Genomic DNA, 20419 nt, shown 5'->3' with positions numbered 1-20419 from the left:
TCAGCAACCCATGCTTGCCATAAAAATCAACTATGCTTGTCGTAAAAGGCGACTAACGGGATCGGATGGTCATGCTCGCTGACTTGGTTGATGTATGTCATCGTAACCTAATTGCCTGGATCGATGCTCATGATGTCAATCACTGGATTGACTGGTCCAGACCCCCATGATACAGCTGGAATATTGCTGAGAGTGGCGTTAATTAACAACAGAACAAATATTTCATTTACGAAGGGGAATATTTTGATTAATCTGCCACCAAGCGGAGGGAATTCCCAAATCAGCTTCATTCATTCATATTTTCAAGAGAAGCATTTGTGCTGATGCTAAATAGAAGAATGTTTTTTTATTATATTAGATAAGTGTGCTCATGTTGGATTGGTCAGTGTAAAAGGGAATAAACGCTTTGCATGTCCTCATGTAATGTGCTGTAAGGCATCTTAGTCTGACACTAAATAACACTTACAACACCTGACAATCTGGGTTAGAATAGGTCTTCAGCAACCTATGCTTGCTGTAAGGGGCGACTAACAGGATCAGGGTCGCTGACTCGGTTGATGCATGTCATCGTATCCCAATTGCGTGGATGGATGCTCATCACTGGATTGTCTGGTCCAGACTCGATTATTTACACACCGCCGTCATATAGCCGGAATATTAAAGTGCAGCGTTAAACAACAAACAAACAAATATCACTTACTGTGCATGCAGCCATATTTAAGAGATCTTTATAAAGAATCATGCATTATTGATGCCAGGATTAAGCTGTTACCATGGTTACAGCAATGCCATTCTAGTCGTCTTTATTATGAAGTATAAATACATGCATGCAAGATTCATTGTTCTTTGAACCAGAGGGCTAACATCCGGAGCTGACTGACACTATATTTGCATGAGCTCTGAATATCACCAATAATACCGCCTTATGAGCAATAATATTTCTAGGCATTTGTCCACATAATACATCATGTCTTCATGTCAGAATATTATAATACCTTATTGCCATAATGTTTAGGTTATAGTGGTCTATAATCATTTCATTCCTGAAAATCAAAACCCATTAAAATTTGATTGGAGAATGATGCCTTTTGCTTTTAATAGAATTTTTTTTTACTTTTTACTTTTGAAATTTCATGTAATCCAGTCTGACTTTTGATTGATGGTGCTTGTCTTCACTTATGAAATATGGTGTTTGAACGTTAATGTGAACATTATCATCCAATGACATCAATCTTCCTGACAGTACATTTAGATATATGATCACATTCATTCAAGACTGTCTGGTAACCATGGTTATGTTCTTGTTTCATTACTGCTTTAGTTTGTAATCTCATCCAACATTGGTGCATTAAAGTACAGGGTATTTCATGTAGTAATCCTACCTTCGTAGGCCAGACCAGGTGATATAGCAATACTACCTTAGTAGGCCAGACCAGGTGATATAGCAATACTACCTTAGTAGGCCAGACCAGGTGATATAGCAATACTACCTTAGTAGGCCAGACCAGGTGATATGTTCTGTTTGCAAAATCATATAAGGAAATGACGTATTATATCAGCCTTAAAAATATATTGCTTCGTCTTTCTCCATCCAGGCATTTCAGAACTGGGCTGGTAGGTAATTGTCTGTTTCTTAGCAACAATCTTCAGGTTCATCATAGGCATTGATCTTATTCAGGGAAATATTAGTGTGGATCCCCTTGTGACAATCCTGCCTTCTGAACAAGCCATTACTCCATGTACTTACTTGTGTCTCTCTTATCCCAGCATGTGTTTATCAGGATTATTTTACTGGAAATGGTACGACCAGATTAGCTGGGTTTCACTGTATAACCATCCTCAGGTCGTTATTGATGTATTCATTTCAAGAACACTTCTCAAAGACAATCAAAGCAAGACATTGATGCTGTTTATTTTTTGTTCCATTATTGAAATGCACGTGTTGCACTTCTACAATTCTTTTTGTCAGAAACAGGGTCAAGTTATTATTTGAATGAGGCATTATTTGCTTGGTTAGTCTTGTAGACAAACAAACCTTTCTTCATTATACCTTAGACTAATGGGCATTTTTAAAAGGCATCATAAACATAAGAATATGCTCATAAGAATAACACGGTCTGGCCTTGATAGAGGAAATTAGGTGATTTGAGATCTTGTGCAGACAACTTGATCTCCAAGGTGAAGAAACTCGGACTGTTTATTAGGCACAAGGGCATCAGGAAAGTCACCCCATGAAAGCATGTTGTTTCTGTAATATCTGCCTGTTCTCACTTTTCAAACAGCTCTGCCAGCCAGCCAGTTCTCATGTGTACCAGCCTGATGCATGTGTTTACTTTGTTGACCGAGTCCTGCTTTCGGTTATTTGCAGGTTACAATTGATCATGACATTGTCCTTTGGTGTAAATAACCAGATTCTATGCATACGCTTGGTGTAATCTGAAGTGTGAAGTCGACCTGTCTTCAAATTAAAAGAATATCTCTACATTTGCTTTTCTTTCTTTTCTGCCAGCCTTCATTATCCAGTGTATTGTATCTCCAATGGATTCTATCTTCCCTGGACCCATGCTCCATCACCGCCTGCATCACTTGACCCGTGAAGATCCGGGTTAGATTTGGTCTTCAGCAACCCATGCTTGCCATAAAAGGCGGCTATGCTTGTAAGAGGGGACTAACGGGATCGGGTGGTCAGGCTCGGTGACTTGGTTGATGCATGTCATTGTATCCCAATTGCGTGGATCGATGCTCATGATATCAATCACTGGATTGTCTGGTCCAGACTCGATTATTTACAGATCGCTGTCATATAGCTGGAATATTCCTGAGAGCAGCGTCAAACAACAAACAAACAAAACCTGCATCACTCGAACCCATCACAGATACCTCTTGCTGCGTACCCAGTGGTGATGGGTCCTGGGTATTGATCATAACATTATGGAGATGTAATACCCTGGGTTAGGAAGGATGGTAGAGGACGTCCATCATGTTCATTCTGTACAGAGAAGAGGATCAGGTTGTCAGGCGGACTTGGTTGATTCTGTGTCTTCACTCCTGACGGTATGGGCCATTGATCACAGTATGAATCACTGGTTTTCCTGACCTGGACTGGATTATTTTCGGGTCACTGTGACATAGCTAGTATTTTGCCGACTGGCGTAAAACAAACAAACCACGGAACACGGACTTGATTGAGAAACAGTTGCCCAGACCCACATCTTTAAAACTGATTCTGAATATACTGAGTCGCATGTCTGAACACATTGCCCTTCTAGTTGACATGAGCGAGTGAGTTTTTAATGCTGTTCCAGTTATATCACAGCGTGTCAGCTTGATGTGGGAGGAAAGCCCAAAGTGATAGGTCTCAGACATTTTCCACCTTGGCGAAACCCACAAGCCCTCTCATGGTGATTAAAACGCCTCTGTGGTCAAGTGGTAGAGCGTCCGCCTGGAGAGCAGAAGGTCCCTGGCCGCATCATACCAAAAGATGTTAAAAGATGTTACTTGTTCTTACCCTGTCTGGCGCTCGGCCTAAAAACAAGGACTGGTCGGCTCGGAGTTGGTATAGTGTGTCTGAGTAGGGTATTCATGTTAACCTGGGGCATGATATCTCAGTGGGCTAGCACTATTAAATTGGCATCAGTCTGGACTAGTACAAACAGACACACACACACACACACACACGTCGCTGTATAAGTGCAATAATCTTAGACGCGACGTTAAACCCCATTTCACCTCACCTCGTATGGTGATGACAAACCTAGAAAGAACTGGGGCGAACTTGGATTCGAACCCACAATCATTGGTTTTGGCGTGCCCAAGGGACACAACTCTACAAAGCCAACTGGGGTGCCTTTGCGGGGCAAACTTGGATTCGAACCCACAATCATCATTTTCCCGAGGCAAGAGAGTTATCCGACTATAAAAGTCCTGTTTCCACCCTTGCCGAACAAGGCTGGTACTATGGAGTTGCATTGTGGCTGGACTAACGAGTCTATGCATAGTCCAATCAAAAGCACGCACCGAAATCTAAATCCAGTTCGTAAACTGTCGTGCAGATTTCGGTCGATTGCAGGATTTGCAAAGCATGTGCACCGCCAACTCATTGTCAACAGATATTTTCCAAATGTTTTCATGTTTTAAATCAAGGTGCTCACACTCACATTTCTCTATGTTAGACCTGTTTTATCACAATATAGATCTTGATTATCGATCAGATAGTCCTGACCAGGAGCCACCATTTTGTGTGAAGCAAACGCAAGTGATACGAGAGGTGGAATCTGATTGGTCCATTGGGGAGAGGCTTAGAAGGGACATAACTGGTAATAGCCACTGGTGGCGCTACGATCGAGCCCAGATGGCAAGGGTGGAAACTGGACTTTTATAGTCAGTTAACTCCCTTGCCTCGGGAAGATGACAATCATTGGTTTTTGCGTGCCCAAGGGATGCAACTCTACACAGCCTATTGGGGCGCCTTTGATGACTGGGCAACCTGTGCCCTCTGATGTGAGAAAGAATGGAACTTTAATGGTCACAAATATGAAATGTTTATTTCAATTAATCATATCTTACAAACTGTCAACATATTTTTCTGTGCTATTAACATCAATAGATACAACCTTGTCATCTGCACAATTTGAGAATTATCCTGTAACTATTAACATGTTATGAAAGTTAAAACTGAAATTAATTATTGTATAAGGCTTCAAAAATAAAAGCATTGGTTCTCAGGCAATGACTTTTGAAAATATAGTACGCGACTACGCGAGTACAGTGTGTTTTTTTTGTCTTGTTCAAACTTGTATCCAAATAAACAGTTGCGTACCATCAACACTTGACAGGGCCTCTCGCCATAAACAAGCATACAAACTCCATGCCATGCACAGTAAAGCAGTTCGCATGTAAAGGGAAGTAACTGTGCTATATTGGATCGCATTAGGATTTCTTTTTTGAAAATGGAAATAAAAACGGAACATGCGGCAGACTTTATGATGATGTGGACACTGCGCAAAAACGAAGACTAATATTTTTTTAGCCTAAACTATTTATCATGATAAATTATTTCTGGGAAATATATGAATATGTCTTACCATGTTGTTTGAGTCCATAATGAGAAAAATATATAAAAACAATAACCAGGAATGAGGAGAAATGTTGCACCTGAATTAGCAACAAACTGAATTCACTGCATCCCAGAATTCCCACTGGTTGAGGCACAGACACAGACATGAACAAAACGGCATGACTACGAACAATCTCATTAAAATCAGTTTTTAGAACTCCCTACCGCTAAATAAAGATCTGAGAACATCCCATTACTGGTCACGTCAGACTGACCTTGCACAAACTTTGACTGACCAATAGAATGACTGACAAGAAGTCGACATTAGCCAATCAGAAGGCAGCTTTACAGCACTAATTTCAAAATGGCGACTACAATTCGAAACATATTTTGACAAATTCTCGATTAAAAATTTGAAACCTGAACAAATTCTGGAATGGCTAATAGGTGGTCTAGATTGTATGGATTCAGTCGTTAAGCAGATAACTATCGTTCGGAATAACATGTGTTAAAGTTTTCGAGGATGCATGATTAGAAATCACATTCCGACTGTCACTTTCATGATCTTGTGGTCTGATGAAAGGTCGTTTTGACGTGACCCGTAATGGGATGTCTTCAGATCTTTGTTTAGCGGTAGCGAGAACTAAGATCTGATTTTAATGAGATTGGACTAGGAAAAACATTTTAGTGGCATGATGTAGAGGAAAACACATAAATCATGTCACACTTGATCCAGCATCAATACAATGTACCCATAACACTTGTCTCGAGACTAAAGCTGTTCAAAAATGAGGATTTGATGTCTGTCACTGGCTTCCCATTTTAACATCAGAGAGCAACTTAAAACTAAATATGACAAATATTTTCTTCACTTTCATTGTACTTGTGAGAGGGCTAGCTGGTGAAAAACATCAAATGGCCACTGATGAGGTTGACAAATGAGCCTGTGACTGTACATCCTATTTACAAATTGACACACAGGTTACAGTGAGAGTGAGTTGGGTTTAACGCCGCTTTGAACAGTATTCCAGTTATATCGCAGCGTGTCTGCTTAATGTGGGAGGAAAGCCCGAAGTGATGCAGGTCTCAGACGTTTACCACTTCGGTGAAACCCACGAGCACGGGTATGGTGCTGACAAACCTAGAAACATAATCAGGGTGAACAGGGATTCGAACCCACAATCATAGGTTTCTGGCGTGCCCAAGGGACGCAACTCTGCACAGCAAATAGCGGCGCCTTAGACGACTGGGCCACCCGTGCCCCCTCACACAGGTTACAGAGAATATATACACACAGAAAATATTACCCTATCAGATTGTGCTGTAAACCATTTTGTCAATGGCAAGTTGTCCATCCCTGATATTCAAGAGGCATCCTATCCTGTTGAATCTCATAGGTTATACATATCCTTTTTTTGTTTATTTTTTTAGGGATTTTTGGCTAAAATATTCAGGCTAGAATGTCAAAAACATGAACATAAATATCCAATTTCAAATATATTTTATTTCCTTAAACTGTTAGGAAAGTAGATGAAAAAAGTCAAGGTGTGAGTTTAAGATACATTTTCAACAGGTTTAAATAATAGTATTATATTGACAGAACATAGGTTTCACTTATTCATGGCTGGCAGACCACTTCTGTTCATATATTTTTTCACATTCCAATCTGAGAGTCGATAATTGAAGTTTCTCATGTTTCATTGTTTCCTCTAGGATACAGACATAACTGTTTATCAAGTACAGCTGACATAGTGGACAGTGCATATCTGTAGCCTGTCATGTCAGCAATGACCAACTCAAGAAACGGGCCTATTGACAGAGCTCCAGATAAGCTGCGTATCTGCGTAAAATACGCATCAGAAATGCAGAAATACGCAGTAAAATAAAATCCAAGCGTATCAAATACGCAACGAACATTACAGATATGCTACAAAAATAAAACTTGTACGTATCATCACAATATTGTGAAGAAACCCTGCAGATTCGATTAGCAAATGAGTAACTTATTTTGAAATTATAAACGGGCATTCCGTCAACCTTGCCAAACTCCACGATGACAGTTAGATCATGATCATTTGCCATCACACTTTCTTGTGGAAGTATCGTGGTATTTTTGAGTCCTCTAAAGCTCTCGAACCCACACGACACCAGTTTGCAGGGACTAGATGAACAGTGTTTTTAAATATTTAACTTAAATACCCACATGTGTAAAAACTAGTGGGTAACAGAAATTTGAATACCCAGATAGAATTACTGATACCCAATGATTTTAAAATGCATGGGTAAAATACCCACAACACCAAAAGCTTATCTGGACCTCTGCATTGATTATCAGATTATTGTTGGTCAGATCTATGATAAGAGCAGGAACAAACCTACATGGGTGAACTTGTCACAGGGAATACCATGGCTACCGACTACAACAGGACATCCACGACTTGAGCCCATGGCCAAATCATGCAATCATGCACTGAAACTTTTCTTGAAGACATTCAAGCTTCGTTTGCATCTCCCTATTAAAACCACAGTTGTATGGTCTCACTGAAGCAAAGACATGGTAGGTCTATTAATCCTTAAAACAGATTAAGACAAATCATTACCATAAATAATTTTGGTTACATGCCTGCATGGTTTTTCCTTATAAGAAAACCTTTTTACATGTGTACTAGAATAATCTGAAAACCCAGCTACAAGTTTCAAAAATCTGAAGTGGGCTGACAGACTATTTCAACATGAAGGAGTAAGTTTATACTCCGAAACGTTGTGTTCCTCATGATAAAGAAGCTGACATCCATTAATTCTCTTTCTTACTTGTATCACTTCTAAATTAATTTCAAAGTCTTATTTCCTTCTTATTTGAATCTTAGGAATCAATCTTATTTTTCTGAAATAATGTGTCATTATGTTTTTAACGTATGACTTTGAACCATGAATAAACCACATGCTAGCCTTATCGTTCCTGTTACTTCGTCCCATGGAGATCAACATGCTCGGCTCATCCATGCCATTCAACACGCTGCTGACAGTGACTCCCACGATGAAATACACAATCACAGAATTTGGTAAAACAGACAATCCAACAAGCCGTCCAGGGTCTTAATGATCGTGCAGGACTCGGTTGAATGCATTATAAGCTGATTCTAAGTCAAACAACATCTGTCGTACTTGTCCATCGTTCAGTTCCTCGGACGCCTGCATAGCACTCAGTGTGTCGAGCCTGAAACACAATGTGACATTCTGTTATACACTGGAAACAAGCAGCTAGGGCTGGGACAAGTCTGAATTTACTACCTGGGTACCCACCTGCTATTACCCAACCCTACCCGGGTACCCACTGTAGGTCTCAAGAGATGTCTCAAAATGTCTGTTTGGGAATTTTTATAACATAGCCCTGGAAAAACGTATTTAGATACATGTATTAAACAATCCGGTCATGCATACACTGAAGTTGACTTAAGTCATACTAGTATCTTTATTCAACCATAATAAATGAAGGAATGGGTGCATAGTCAGAAAGAAAGGCGAACATTAGTGACTTGTAGTGTAACCATAGAGTTCAAGATAATTTTTATCATTATATATCACATGACAAACCACAGGTCGGGTAGTCTTGTGGGTACCTGGGTGCTACTCAGTACACACCCGACCCAGGTACCCGAGTTACCCATCCCAGCCCTACACGCAGTCCACCTAAATTTGCCAAACCCTAAATAATTTTATTTTTAAAGTTTAGATTAAACACATAAAACATTTTGTTTGTTTCTCTGACTGACCTTCTTACATCATTTACTAGGCGGACTTCAGTAGAGTTTAATACACTCACAGACAATAGTAGCACAAATACCATGTTGGTTAATATATTTACAATAATTAAGAATTACTCATACAGTAGAACACGGATATCAAAACTACTAGGGACCAGAAAAATCAGTTCGTTATATCCGTTGTTCGTTATACACGTTTTCGCTCGGAAACGTCCGCCATCTTGGATAAGACAAAACACAATACACGTAATTGCAGTGTTACACATGAAATCTTCATGGCCTAATTTCACTGCAAGTTCGTCAGCTTTTGACTTTCTTGTTTTTTAAGCCGGCATCAACAGCATTAATAATTCTCATTTTCGTGTCTAAACTGATAGTCCTCTTACTATTGCCCGCCATGATAGCATATGCAAGTGAACTGACACTTGGACACAATCTCATAAAATGTATATGTTTAATGTCTGTTTCACAGACAAGATTACATGTACAGGTAAGATTAACACAATGCAAATTTGACAAGGTTGGTCCGTCACCGCCGATTGTATTGATTCGCCGTCATTGTGTTGATTCGCCGCTGATCGCGTACAGCCAATTGTCTGTGACACTTGACACTGAGTGAGATTTCTCAGTTCGCTATACACGTCACTAATTAGTGATGGATGGGCTTGTCAGTGATCAGATATCAGTTCGCTGTACCCGCCAGTTTGCTGTAGAGAGTTTGTTATATACGTAAATTTTATATGATATTATATAGGAGATAAATCAGGGATTTTTTAACAGTTTGTTGTATCCGTTTGTTCGCTATATCCGTGTTCGTTATATCCCTGTTCTACTGTATTCAAGAGATATTAGATTGGTTTGATCCACAAACGAACATACGATTATGTTGTGTGAACCTATGCTCATGAACTCATCACGTGATGTCACAGATCCATGACACGGGATGCACCATGTCAAGTGCAGGATTAGCGTGATAAGTTAGGAAATCACGTGCAGCATATCATGATAAAGATAAAGACACTGGTAACACTTGACTGATTGTTAGTTTTGTCATTAAGTGCTACACATTGGAAACATCTCTTAATGTACATACTCCTATGTTTCTATGGTTCGTGTTTCTTTTGGCAGTGAGTATATATTCCTTGGTAAATATTAAAAAAAAGGGATTTATTTTGTTCTTTAAATGCTAAAATATTTTTCTATGAATGCATAATAACCGTTTCAGTACATTGACTTTAATATCAATAACACTGAAATCAAATTATTAGTTGAGCATGTTGAACAGATGAAATTTCAAATCGCATCTTAATCATACCAAGTTTCAACTTTCTTCTTCCCCTCGAAGTCCCCTGGCAGAATACTGAGGCGTGTCATGGTTTCCATCAACTCACGCAGGTCAGGCTGGATCTGTGAACACGCAAACACAAACACTCAACTCAATGATTCAATGAGAAAGACCACCACAGTAGTCCAGTAGATATAGAGCCTGCTGCAGAGCAGAAGGCCGATGGTTTGATTTCCAGCTGTGTTATACCAAAAGACAAAAGTTGATACTTGTTGTTACCCTGCCTGGCAGTAAGGGGATGAAAGGAGGACTGTCTGGCTCGGGGTTGTTATCTCTTACAAGAATGAAGTATTGGAGAAAACATTACTGGATTACATTTGTCAGTGGAGTTTAAATACATATTAACATTTGTTTGTTTGTTGTTTAACGCCACACTCAGCAATATTCCAGCTATATGACGGCAATATTCCAGCTATATGACGGCAGTCTGTAAATATTCGAGTCTGGACCAGACAATCCAGCGACTGACATCATGAGCATCGATCCACGCAATTGGGATTGATGACATGCATCAACCAAGTCAGAAAGCCTGACCATCCGATCCCCTTAGTAGCCTATTACAACAAGCATAGTCGCCTTTCAAAGCAAGCATGGGTTGCTGAAGACCTATTCTACACCAGATCTTCACGGGTCACAAATTAACAAATTGTTAACAAATTTGCAGGGTTTTTGCAACGCAAACAATACCTCATCCATAGCTCTGATTTCCAGCCGAAGTTTGTCCATAACTGTGATGAAGAGCTGAAAGAGGTAGTATCTATTATTATACCTTCACAATAATCTAAGTACTTATTACACGAATCTCTTATGTGAATGATAGACCATAATGTATCAGGCTAAACAGCAAAATGATGCATGACACAACAAACAATCATGAAATACTGATATCCCTGCCAATATGACATGTCCGGTTGTGTGCAAGGCAAGAAATATTGTACGGTTTTCAAGATCTGCTCTGGAAAGGAGCAAGTCGCTGCTATGGAAACTAAAAAATCCCAAAATATTAAAATGCACCATTTCACTACTAGACTTATCAATATGCCAAGTTTGCTTAAGATATCGCTTTTGGTTATTGAGTCTGGTTGCTGAAACGAAATATGAAGGGCGGATAGACAGCACCCATTCCTATATCCCCCTTCCACTTCGTGGTGGAGAATAATAAACACTGGTATCTGCTGAGAAGAGTAAATAATGCTGTACTCACCGACACAATGTCTGCAATACATTTGCTTGTGTTTCCTTTGTCATCCTTAATTGTGATTGGTCGATCCTCCTTGATTCTCTCCAGGGCTGCAGGACAATCTAACTGGAAACGCACAAAGTAGCAGCATCATATAGTTGTCACTGAGAAAATACCTTCGTCTTTGTAAAACTTCAGACAAGGAAAATGATGGCATGCATGAAATTTGCATGAACCCTGAAGACTACAGACATTGTGATGAAGAAAGTTGGAATCTAACATTTTACTTTGATAATTTATCTCAATGGTGGTCCACTATTTTTGTTCATCTCTAAAATCATCTTCACCTTCACTGCCCAGGGATGATCGGAACTGATAGTGACAGTTGCGTAAACAGAACTCACAAACCTTAAACATTCAATTTGCTGAACATGTTAAACCTTTAAGGTGAACTTAGTGAGACTGATAATTCTCATCTTCCTGAGGCAAGAGCATCCACCAGCCTTGTATTTAAGTCTTGTTTCCGCCCTTGCCACATCAAGCCCACTTTCCTGTGCTAAATATGACTGGACTATCACACATATCGATACTCCAATTAGAGAACGTTTCACAAAATCAACATCCACGACTGGTACACATTTGTATGAAAGTGATTTACCGCTGCCTGTCTTTGTTGACACGATTGTCTTTTTCATCTTTTAAACCCCCCAACAATTGCCTATGTCTTTGGGTCAGGGATGAAATCTCAAATGTTTTTGTTATCTGATCGACTAGGTCGTCGCCTTTGGTAGTTGCCATCTTTGTGAAACTATAGGCGATCTGATTGGATATCGAGTTCTCATTACAAGGGGCACAACTTGTGATCTACGCGAGGTGGCGCCAGGGTCGAGCCAAGAAAAGTGGCCTTGATGTGGCAAGGGTAGAAACTAGGCTTTGATATAGGCTAGTGGACACGCTTGCCTCGGGAAGATGGATAATTCTGGCAAGAAGAGACTTCTCATAGAGGCTCTTCCTTACATATCACTCTCTCATTTAATTCGTCTTTACATAGATTTTCCATCACTATCATTATGACCATGGGGACAAATATAAAACATGTCTAAGAAAGTGTAGCAACAACCTCAAAGGGTAAATAATCATATTTGTATCAATATTCACATTTTGTTTATTGATACACAACTTGGAGATTCGTATCAATAACTGAAACATTAACATCCACAATGAACACCTTATTCAACAGGTGTACAGCAGGTGCCCCTCTTACTCTGTATTTCTTGAGGAAGTCTTCAATAGTTGGGAATTCACTCTGTATCTGGCGAAAGGCAGCCTTGAACTGAACCAGTAGCCGGGAACAGGCTGCAGTGTACCTGTCACACAAACACACCGTGTTAAACTGGGTTTCACTTGCACACACACACAACAAAACAATCTTGGAACAAACATGCAAATAGCAGAAGGACAATTATTGCTCAGCACTGATTACGAACTGATACTAGGTGAGTGAGTGAGTGAGTGAGTGAGTGAGTGGATGGGTGGGTAAGTGAGTGAGTGGGTAAGTAAGGGTGTGAGTGAGTGAGTGAGTGAGTGAGTGAGTGAGTGAGTACGGTTTTACGCCGCTTTTAGCAATATTCCAGCAATATCACGGCGGGGGACACCAGAAATGGGCTTCACACATGTCGGGAATCGAACCCGGGTCTTCGGGGTGACGAGCGAACGCTTTAACCACTAGGCTACCCGACCGCCCCTGATACTAGGTGAGCAAGTACATTAGGTCTAACACCAGTATTGCTGATTAGGTGTCAAATCCCAGACAGCCAGCTTTGGAAGAAAGACAAATGTGACACACGTCATATATGTTCACAACTTCAGCAAAAGGGACATAGTGCTAATAGATGTCCTGGGGGTCCGGACCCATCTCCCTTGGAAAACCAATGATTGATATTTTGGACCCTCCCTCTTAAAAATGCTGGATCTACCCTTGGTGCTGACAAACCAGGAATTGTGTGTGAAGCTGGGATTTGAACCTAACAGCAACACATTCTGGCAGCTAAGGGACACAACTCTGTGTAAAGAGTTGTCTGCCTTTGTCCACAAGGAAAGAAGGTGATTGTGCATCCTTGATTATCCATTGTATTTTATCACCATTCTTTAATAATAAATATCCTGGGCCCATTCACCATTTTCGCCTTGTTGCTATTTTTAGCATAGTTTCATTCAAATAAGTGAGTGAGTTGTGTTTAACGCCGCTTTTAACAGTATTCCAGTTATATCGCGGCGTGTCAGCTTAATGTGTTTGGAAAGCCCAAAGAGATGCAGGTCTCAGTTGTTTACCACTTCGGTGAAACCCACGAGCGTGGGTATGGTGCTGACAAACCTAGAAACATAATCGGGGCGAACCGGGATTTGAACCCACAATCATAGGTTTCTGGCGTGCCCAGGGGACGCAACTCTGCACAGCGAATTGCGGCGCCTTAGACGACTGGGCCACCTGTGCCCCCTCATACAAATAAGAGTCAAGACGAACCTATGGTAGTGTATACATCCAGGACATTTATCACAATAGAATAAAAATATAATCATGATAATACAAAGGATATTCAATGAATATTAAGGAGCCTAGCGGCACAAATGGTTTCAACAGAGACAAGGATATAATTAGTTTCAAACATCAGCAATTTGGTAGCCTGTTAAGTCTCGTCTTCTACAGTTATTTACTGTTTATTTCTTGCAACACTGCAGCGACATGATGGCAGTCTCGATTTAGGCAACTGAGATACGATGACATGCATCAACCTCGTCAGCGAACCTGACCACCTGTCCCGTTAGTTGCTTCTGACGACAAGCATGGGCTGCTGAAGACAGTTATTTACAGATCCAGACTATGGGAAGATGAGTGTATGGAACGTACTCCTTGGGCAGGATAGCATCCCTGATGTAGGCCTTCTCCAGACTCTGAAGGGTGTTGATCACAGCATACAGGTCAGCCATGTTGTCATACCTGGGGAACAAACATGCAGGCTATTCAGGACAAGAATACAGTGTGAAGAATTTGACAATCTGTACACCTGGGTCCACTTGCACAAAGCAATCTTACCGCTAAGATGATAATAACTCACATACTTTAACACAGGCTTACGATAGTCTTAGCGCTAAGATTGCTTTGTGCAAGTGGGCCCTGTACTGAATGTATGTGAACATCAAACTTATATCTGTATATAATTCTTATGGAAATTTTATTAACACAGTCAAATTAAATGTGAATAATTTTCATTAATTTCAAATATACATAAGCTCACCCCCAAAAAAGAGAAAATTCTTTAGATTCTATGTTTTTAAATTTTAAAATAATGAAGTCATTGGAATATGACAAATGCTGGTCATGGACAGATTAAGTTGGTATAAGAGGCCACAAAACTCATATTCACACACATAGTGACCATGGTAACGTAGCAGGGCGTGGAGTCATCCCACAGATGACATCCTTACCTTGTCAGGTTACTGACGGGGTTAACCTCTTTGGTCATATGGACAAGGCGTCCGACTTTTTATCAGATGGTCTGTGGTTCGAATCCCATCACAGGAATCAGACATTTTATGGCCACTACATTGGCGCCCAACGTGGGGCTGAGCACGTTCATATTAAATTAGGTCAATATAAGCCTCAGTGCCGTACTATGTGGCCCGGGACGTGCCTTCTGTTGATGGGGAAGTATGTAGCAGGGCGTGGAGTCATCCCACAGATGACATCCTTACCTTGTCAGCTTGCCAACGGGGTTAACCTCTTTGGTTATGTGGACAAGGCGTCCGACTTCTGATCAGAAGCTCAGTGGTTCGAAACCCACACGGGACTCGGAAATTTTATGGCCGCTACAGTAACATTGGACATAATTGAAAGATTTGAAACTATTTCCCAATCAGCTAAAAGTTTGCTGATGTGCAACACTAACTGGACATTCCCTCACTAACTCTCCAGACTTACTTTTCTCTCTCCCTTGCTGTTCTGTACAGCTTGACCTCCTGAAAATACACAGTGTGTTTTAGGTGACATCTCTTAATAATGTTGATGAGACTATGTGTAGACATCATTTGACAGCCAATGTGAGTGAGTGAGTTGTGTTTATCACCGCTTTTAACAGTATTCCAGGTATATCACGGCGTGTCAGCTTAATGTGGGAGGAAAGCCCGAAGTGATGCAGGTCTCAGACGTTTACCACTTCAGTGAAAGTTGAAACCCACGAGCATGGGTATGGTGCTGAAAAACCTAGAAACATAATCAGGGCAAACTGGGATTCGAACCCACAATCATAGGTTTCTGGTGTGCCCAAGGGATGCAACTCTGCACAGCAAATCGCAGCACCTTAGACGACTGGGCCACCTGTGCACACCAGCCAATGTGATGGGTGCAAAACATTTACTGGTTTCGACACTGAAAGTGTTTGCAAAACCTGTCAACAAGACATACTGATCAATCTAATTAACCACCTTAAGTTCAAAATAGGAAACATTACCTGGTAACGACGGTAATATGATGGATTGTACTTATAACAATAACATACAACGTTTCTGATTATTATTGGAATAATTGATTTGTTTAAGTTAGAATAAAATCCTCTTAGCCTCACACATAAATATATTTACATCTTTCTTTCGGGTTATAGCTAAAATGTACCTCAGTAAAATGTCACTGAGCGAAAATGGCACCGATTGGCGATAATTTCACCTTGCCTAAAGCGAAATTAAACTCACATGGTCACTTGCAAACACAAAATTGTGAAATGTTAATCGCCTTAAAACAAGTTTACATTAGAAATTAGCCTCTATTCCAACTAAACGTATTGTGAAAACATCACATGCTTTGATTACCTTTAACATGTTTACCCAAATTAACTTAATGTCAAGCTGAAACTGAGTCTGGTGGAAATGTCAAGAAATTGGGACTACAGGTATACTATATACTTGACATATATTTGAGTAAGTAGGAAATCAATAGTAATTTGATAGATATGTCATATATATCTCCCCTTTCTGTCGGCAGCTGACATCACAAGAATGTTTCTGCAGATAACAGACCGTGTGTGTCCCCCCCAAGGAAAACATACATACAACATAACATAATAAAGCATTTAAATATAGCATATATATACTACTACATAAATCATTCTTATCATTATTGAAAATAGAGGAAACATTTTCGCCCGACAGTTACTACCTGTTTTCGCCAAATGAGGTGCCCCTTTCGCCTGAGGAATCGGCGCCATTTTGCCAAGGTGCCGTTTTTGGTTGCACTCTTTTTTTCTCAACAGTGTTAATGTGTAACTTACTGTCATGAAGTCATCAGGCATGTCAGCCATCAGCTTTTTCACCAAACCTGATGTGATTTTCATCTCTTGGGCAATAACAGTCATGTATTTGCTTGGCCTAATTGGAACTTTAGGGAGTTTCGTTTAACGCTGCTTTGAACAGTACTTTCGTTATATCATCGCAACAGCTTGAGGTGGGAGGAAAGACTGTTGTAATGCAGGTCTTAGGACATTCGCTGTTTTTGCACCCCAGTGCCATCAGCATGGGTATGGTGCTGACAAGCCGAGAAACATTATCCGGGAGAATCGAAGTTTGAACAATGATCATGATTATCCTATGTTTCTGGCACACCTGACTTGCCCAAGGGGAGTAACTCTACACCGACAAGAAGAGATGAAATTGGGTTTAACGTCGCGTTCAAGATTATTGCATTTATATAGCGATGTGCATATATGTGTGTTTGTGGTTTCTTGTACTAGTCCGGACTGATGCTGATTTTATAGTGCTAGCCCACTGAGATACCATGCCGCAGTCATGAATACTCCATTTAGACACAGTCCGAGCCAACCAGTACCGTATTTGACGTAATAAGCGCCCCGCTCTAATAAGTGCCCACGGAGACATTTGCTAATATATTGGCTAGTGAACAATCCCAATTAGCACCCCTTCCGATTGATCAATGTACACAAGACTTCGTGTATAATACGCACTCGTGTGTTATATGCACCCTTAATTATGGGCAATTAAATTCTGGAAAAATATATCTGTTGTACACAAACACATCAGGTTGTCAGCATAAACCACAAAATTTATCTTTCAACCCTCCCTTTTTACCAAAATAATATTCTAATAAGCATGATAAGAGCCACCTATTTCTAATTTCGAGAGCGCCCTGGGCGCTTATTACGTCGAATGTTTTAGCCCCTTTATGTCGAGTGCCAGACAGGGTAACAACAAATACCATCACAATACCCCGACCTTCTGCTCTCCGGGCGGACGCTCAACCACTAGACCACAGCGGTCCATCTCTACATAGAGTACCCCCAAATAAACTTTGAAAGACCAGGATATCAGAATAACAATAACAATAATAATAATAATAACAATAATTACCTCATACAATCCCACATTGTTAGCTTGCCCTGCAAAAATACAATGCAAGACAAATATATTACATTCAGAATATACAGTGAATTAACCTCTTTTATCTGTATTGTACTGATAAAGTCTGGAATAACAAACATCTACCTTATCAAATGATGGGTAAGGAGTAATGTTCTTCTGGTCATAAACAGATGTTCCCATCTACATCATACTTTATAACATATACATATATACTTATTGTGACCATTACAATAACATATTCTGTAGTTTCCCCACTGATCATGTTAATTGAATATATATTTTATTTCAACATATTTTAATGTTCTTTTAAACATGGGCCTACCTTTAGAATACAGTACCACAAACTTTTCAAACACATGATCATACCCCATGACGTAATTTGTAGTATTTTGTTGCCAGTCACACCGGCGAAACAATGCCCTGTGACGTCAGGCGTCATCGAGTGTGCATAAGCTCCTCCCAGTGATCTATCATCTCTACACGAAATGTCATTGAATACGCCAAGCGCTGTGGAGAGTTTTGAATATTTGTTTACTGAATATAGCCTGCAGCGGCGCATTTTATTGCAAGCGCTTGTTTACGAAAGCACTTTTATTTTTTATATATTTTTTATTTCGTTTTTCTCGTAATTCAAGTGGCTAAAAGGTTTATAAATGAGAACTAATATACATATATTATTTTTTCGGTGCATTAATTTTCATTATTATGCACAAGAATGTAGTTTGTTAGGGATATTTAGTGGTGCTGAACACATCCAAATGTCGCCAGTGTAAGGGTAGGTTACCCCGAACTCTATCCTTAGCCCTTTACGATAAATCACCCCTTTACGATCATTAGGGTTAGGAACCCGTTTAGTTGGTATTAGATTACCCTAAGTCTATCCTTAACCCTTGGATCCCCTTTACGATCAATCACCCCTTTACGATCATTAGGGTTAAGAGCTAGGTACTCGTTTAGTGGCTATTATAGATTATATAGCGGCTCCTTATATTCTTCCCACAAATACTTCGAGTAAAAAGGATGAAATGGTTTTGTGTCGAATATTTTGGCTACTGGAGACTGTCCTGGAACATTCACACAAGCCACTTTCACCGGCTACATTTTTCAGTACTGATTCAAAAGCGAACTCACCGTTGTGTCGTCACTAGTCATGGTTATTCCTCCATCGTTCCTTACTATTATCCACATCATCCTTACAGTGTTCCCTACCACAGTTTTCTGTCACAAAAATCACCCGACGAATTATTAAATACCATATCATTCATGCGCACTCGCGAGTTTGACGTCTGACGCCTGGAGACGTTTTCAGTTCGCGGCATATCGGCTCATTCCTCACCACCCGGTATCTTGTAGATTACGGAATGGGACGAGTGTGCCAAATGGCATCGTGATCATTCGTAAGTGTCCGTAGACTAAAGTCACGAGACACCATGCCTACCCATAACCTTCGTAAGTGTCCGTCACCTATTCGACCCTTTTCGTTCAGTTCCGCAACGTCATAGGCATGACTAGGTAAATTTGCACTAAATTCAACAGTGTGGATGTAGCTCAGTCTGTTAGCTGTCAGGCTAACAATCCGAAGGTCGCGGGTTCGCGTCCAACGGACTCTCACTAAAACTAGTTGCTTGTCTTGTGACATGTGACTTACGGCAGAGAACGTCCTCACGAGAAGTTGTGGTACTGTATTCTAAAGGTGCTCCTAAACATGTTAAACATATATTTCTATCTTGGGGTACAAGGTTAGCTAACTTGTTCAACAGCTGATCACAACAACATAACGTAAACCTGCATACATCATACAGATGCTTTCTCACCTTCACACATATTACTAGTACGGTAGGCACTATCTTACGCAAGGCTTGTATCATAAACAAGCTCTAGTTAGGTCTAAATGTGATAGTGCCAATGATCCCTGATATAATGTTGGTTCATTAAATTAACCCATTAATCTAGTTTAACTTCAACTTGCAAGGCGAGTTCAATCCTATACATGGCACTAACTGAAATCAAAAAATGTGTGTCCGATATAGTGCAGCACTCCCTGAACTTCAGCTAAATAGGTTAATGCAGAAGTGAATATCCATTACTTTTAGCCTCTTTTACTTCACAATCAACATGATCAATGTCGGACTTCCATGAAGTCATTGAAGACTTAATGACATGGTCAACTCTATGAAAACAAAAAAATACACCATACCATCTATTCATATCAAATACAGTTAAGGCAATCTATACTGTTTCAATTGTTATTGTTTCGATCAAGCATAACAGACGAAAGCTTTGAATAGTCAACAGTTAATGATATTTGATGAAAGACGCTCTTTACCAATTTCTGACCAAACCTGCCATTCTTACTGACACTAATTAAAGCATAGAAATAAATTGAACGCACCTGAACTTGACTGAACTTGAGCAAACATCGACATTAGTTGTTGTCCACGTATTTACTATTCTTTGTATATGTTTGACAGTGTTTTGTCTTGAGTCACTGTCACGATCAACCTATTTTTACTATTTCCGGGTAAGAACCTTGTAAAATGACACTTAATTGAATTTATCGAAACAAGATTCATTGGAGTTATTTAAAAATAACCCCAGATCATTGCATTTATTTTAAAGCATTGACACAAATATTTTTTTGTACCTGT

At 40.0% G+C, this 20419-nt stretch overlaps 1 protein-coding gene and 1 long non-coding RNA gene across 2 annotated transcripts; one reads left to right on the top strand and one right to left on the bottom strand.

Annotated features, from left to right (window-relative positions):
- The first annotated feature begins 103 nt into the window (after positions 1–103).
- On the top strand, positions 104–2482 carry LOC124149431. The gene is made up of 2 exons (XR_007222267.1): positions 104–1472; positions 1509–2482. It is a non-coding gene; the product is annotated as an uncharacterized LOC124149431 (long non-coding RNA).
- Positions 2483–7245: 4763 nt separating this feature from the next.
- On the bottom strand, positions 7246–20300 carry LOC124149432 (vacuolar protein sorting-associated protein 28 homolog). Its single transcript, XM_046521020.2, has 9 exons — positions 20164–20300; positions 17760–17788; positions 15325–15362; positions 14254–14343; positions 12610–12712; positions 11370–11471; positions 10853–10906; positions 10136–10227; positions 7246–8273 (listed from the first exon to the last, which is right to left on the bottom strand). Exons 1-9 carry the CDS (start codon positions 20195–20197, stop codon positions 8153–8155), a joined length of 663 nt encoding a protein of 220 aa, XP_046376976.1. The 5' UTR covers positions 20198–20300; the 3' UTR covers positions 7246–8152.
- Between the last annotated feature and the right edge of the window lie 119 nt (positions 20301–20419).

The sequence above is a fragment of the Haliotis rufescens genome, unplaced genomic scaffold (genome assembly GCF_023055435.1).
Source record: "Haliotis rufescens isolate VD_foot unplaced genomic scaffold, xgHalRufe1.0.p SCAF_2, whole genome shotgun sequence".
Taxonomy (NCBI): domain Eukaryota; kingdom Metazoa; phylum Mollusca; class Gastropoda; order Lepetellida; family Haliotidae; genus Haliotis; species Haliotis rufescens.
Note: the sequence above shows the minus strand (reverse complement) of the source record. Positions and strands in the feature narration are given on the sequence as shown.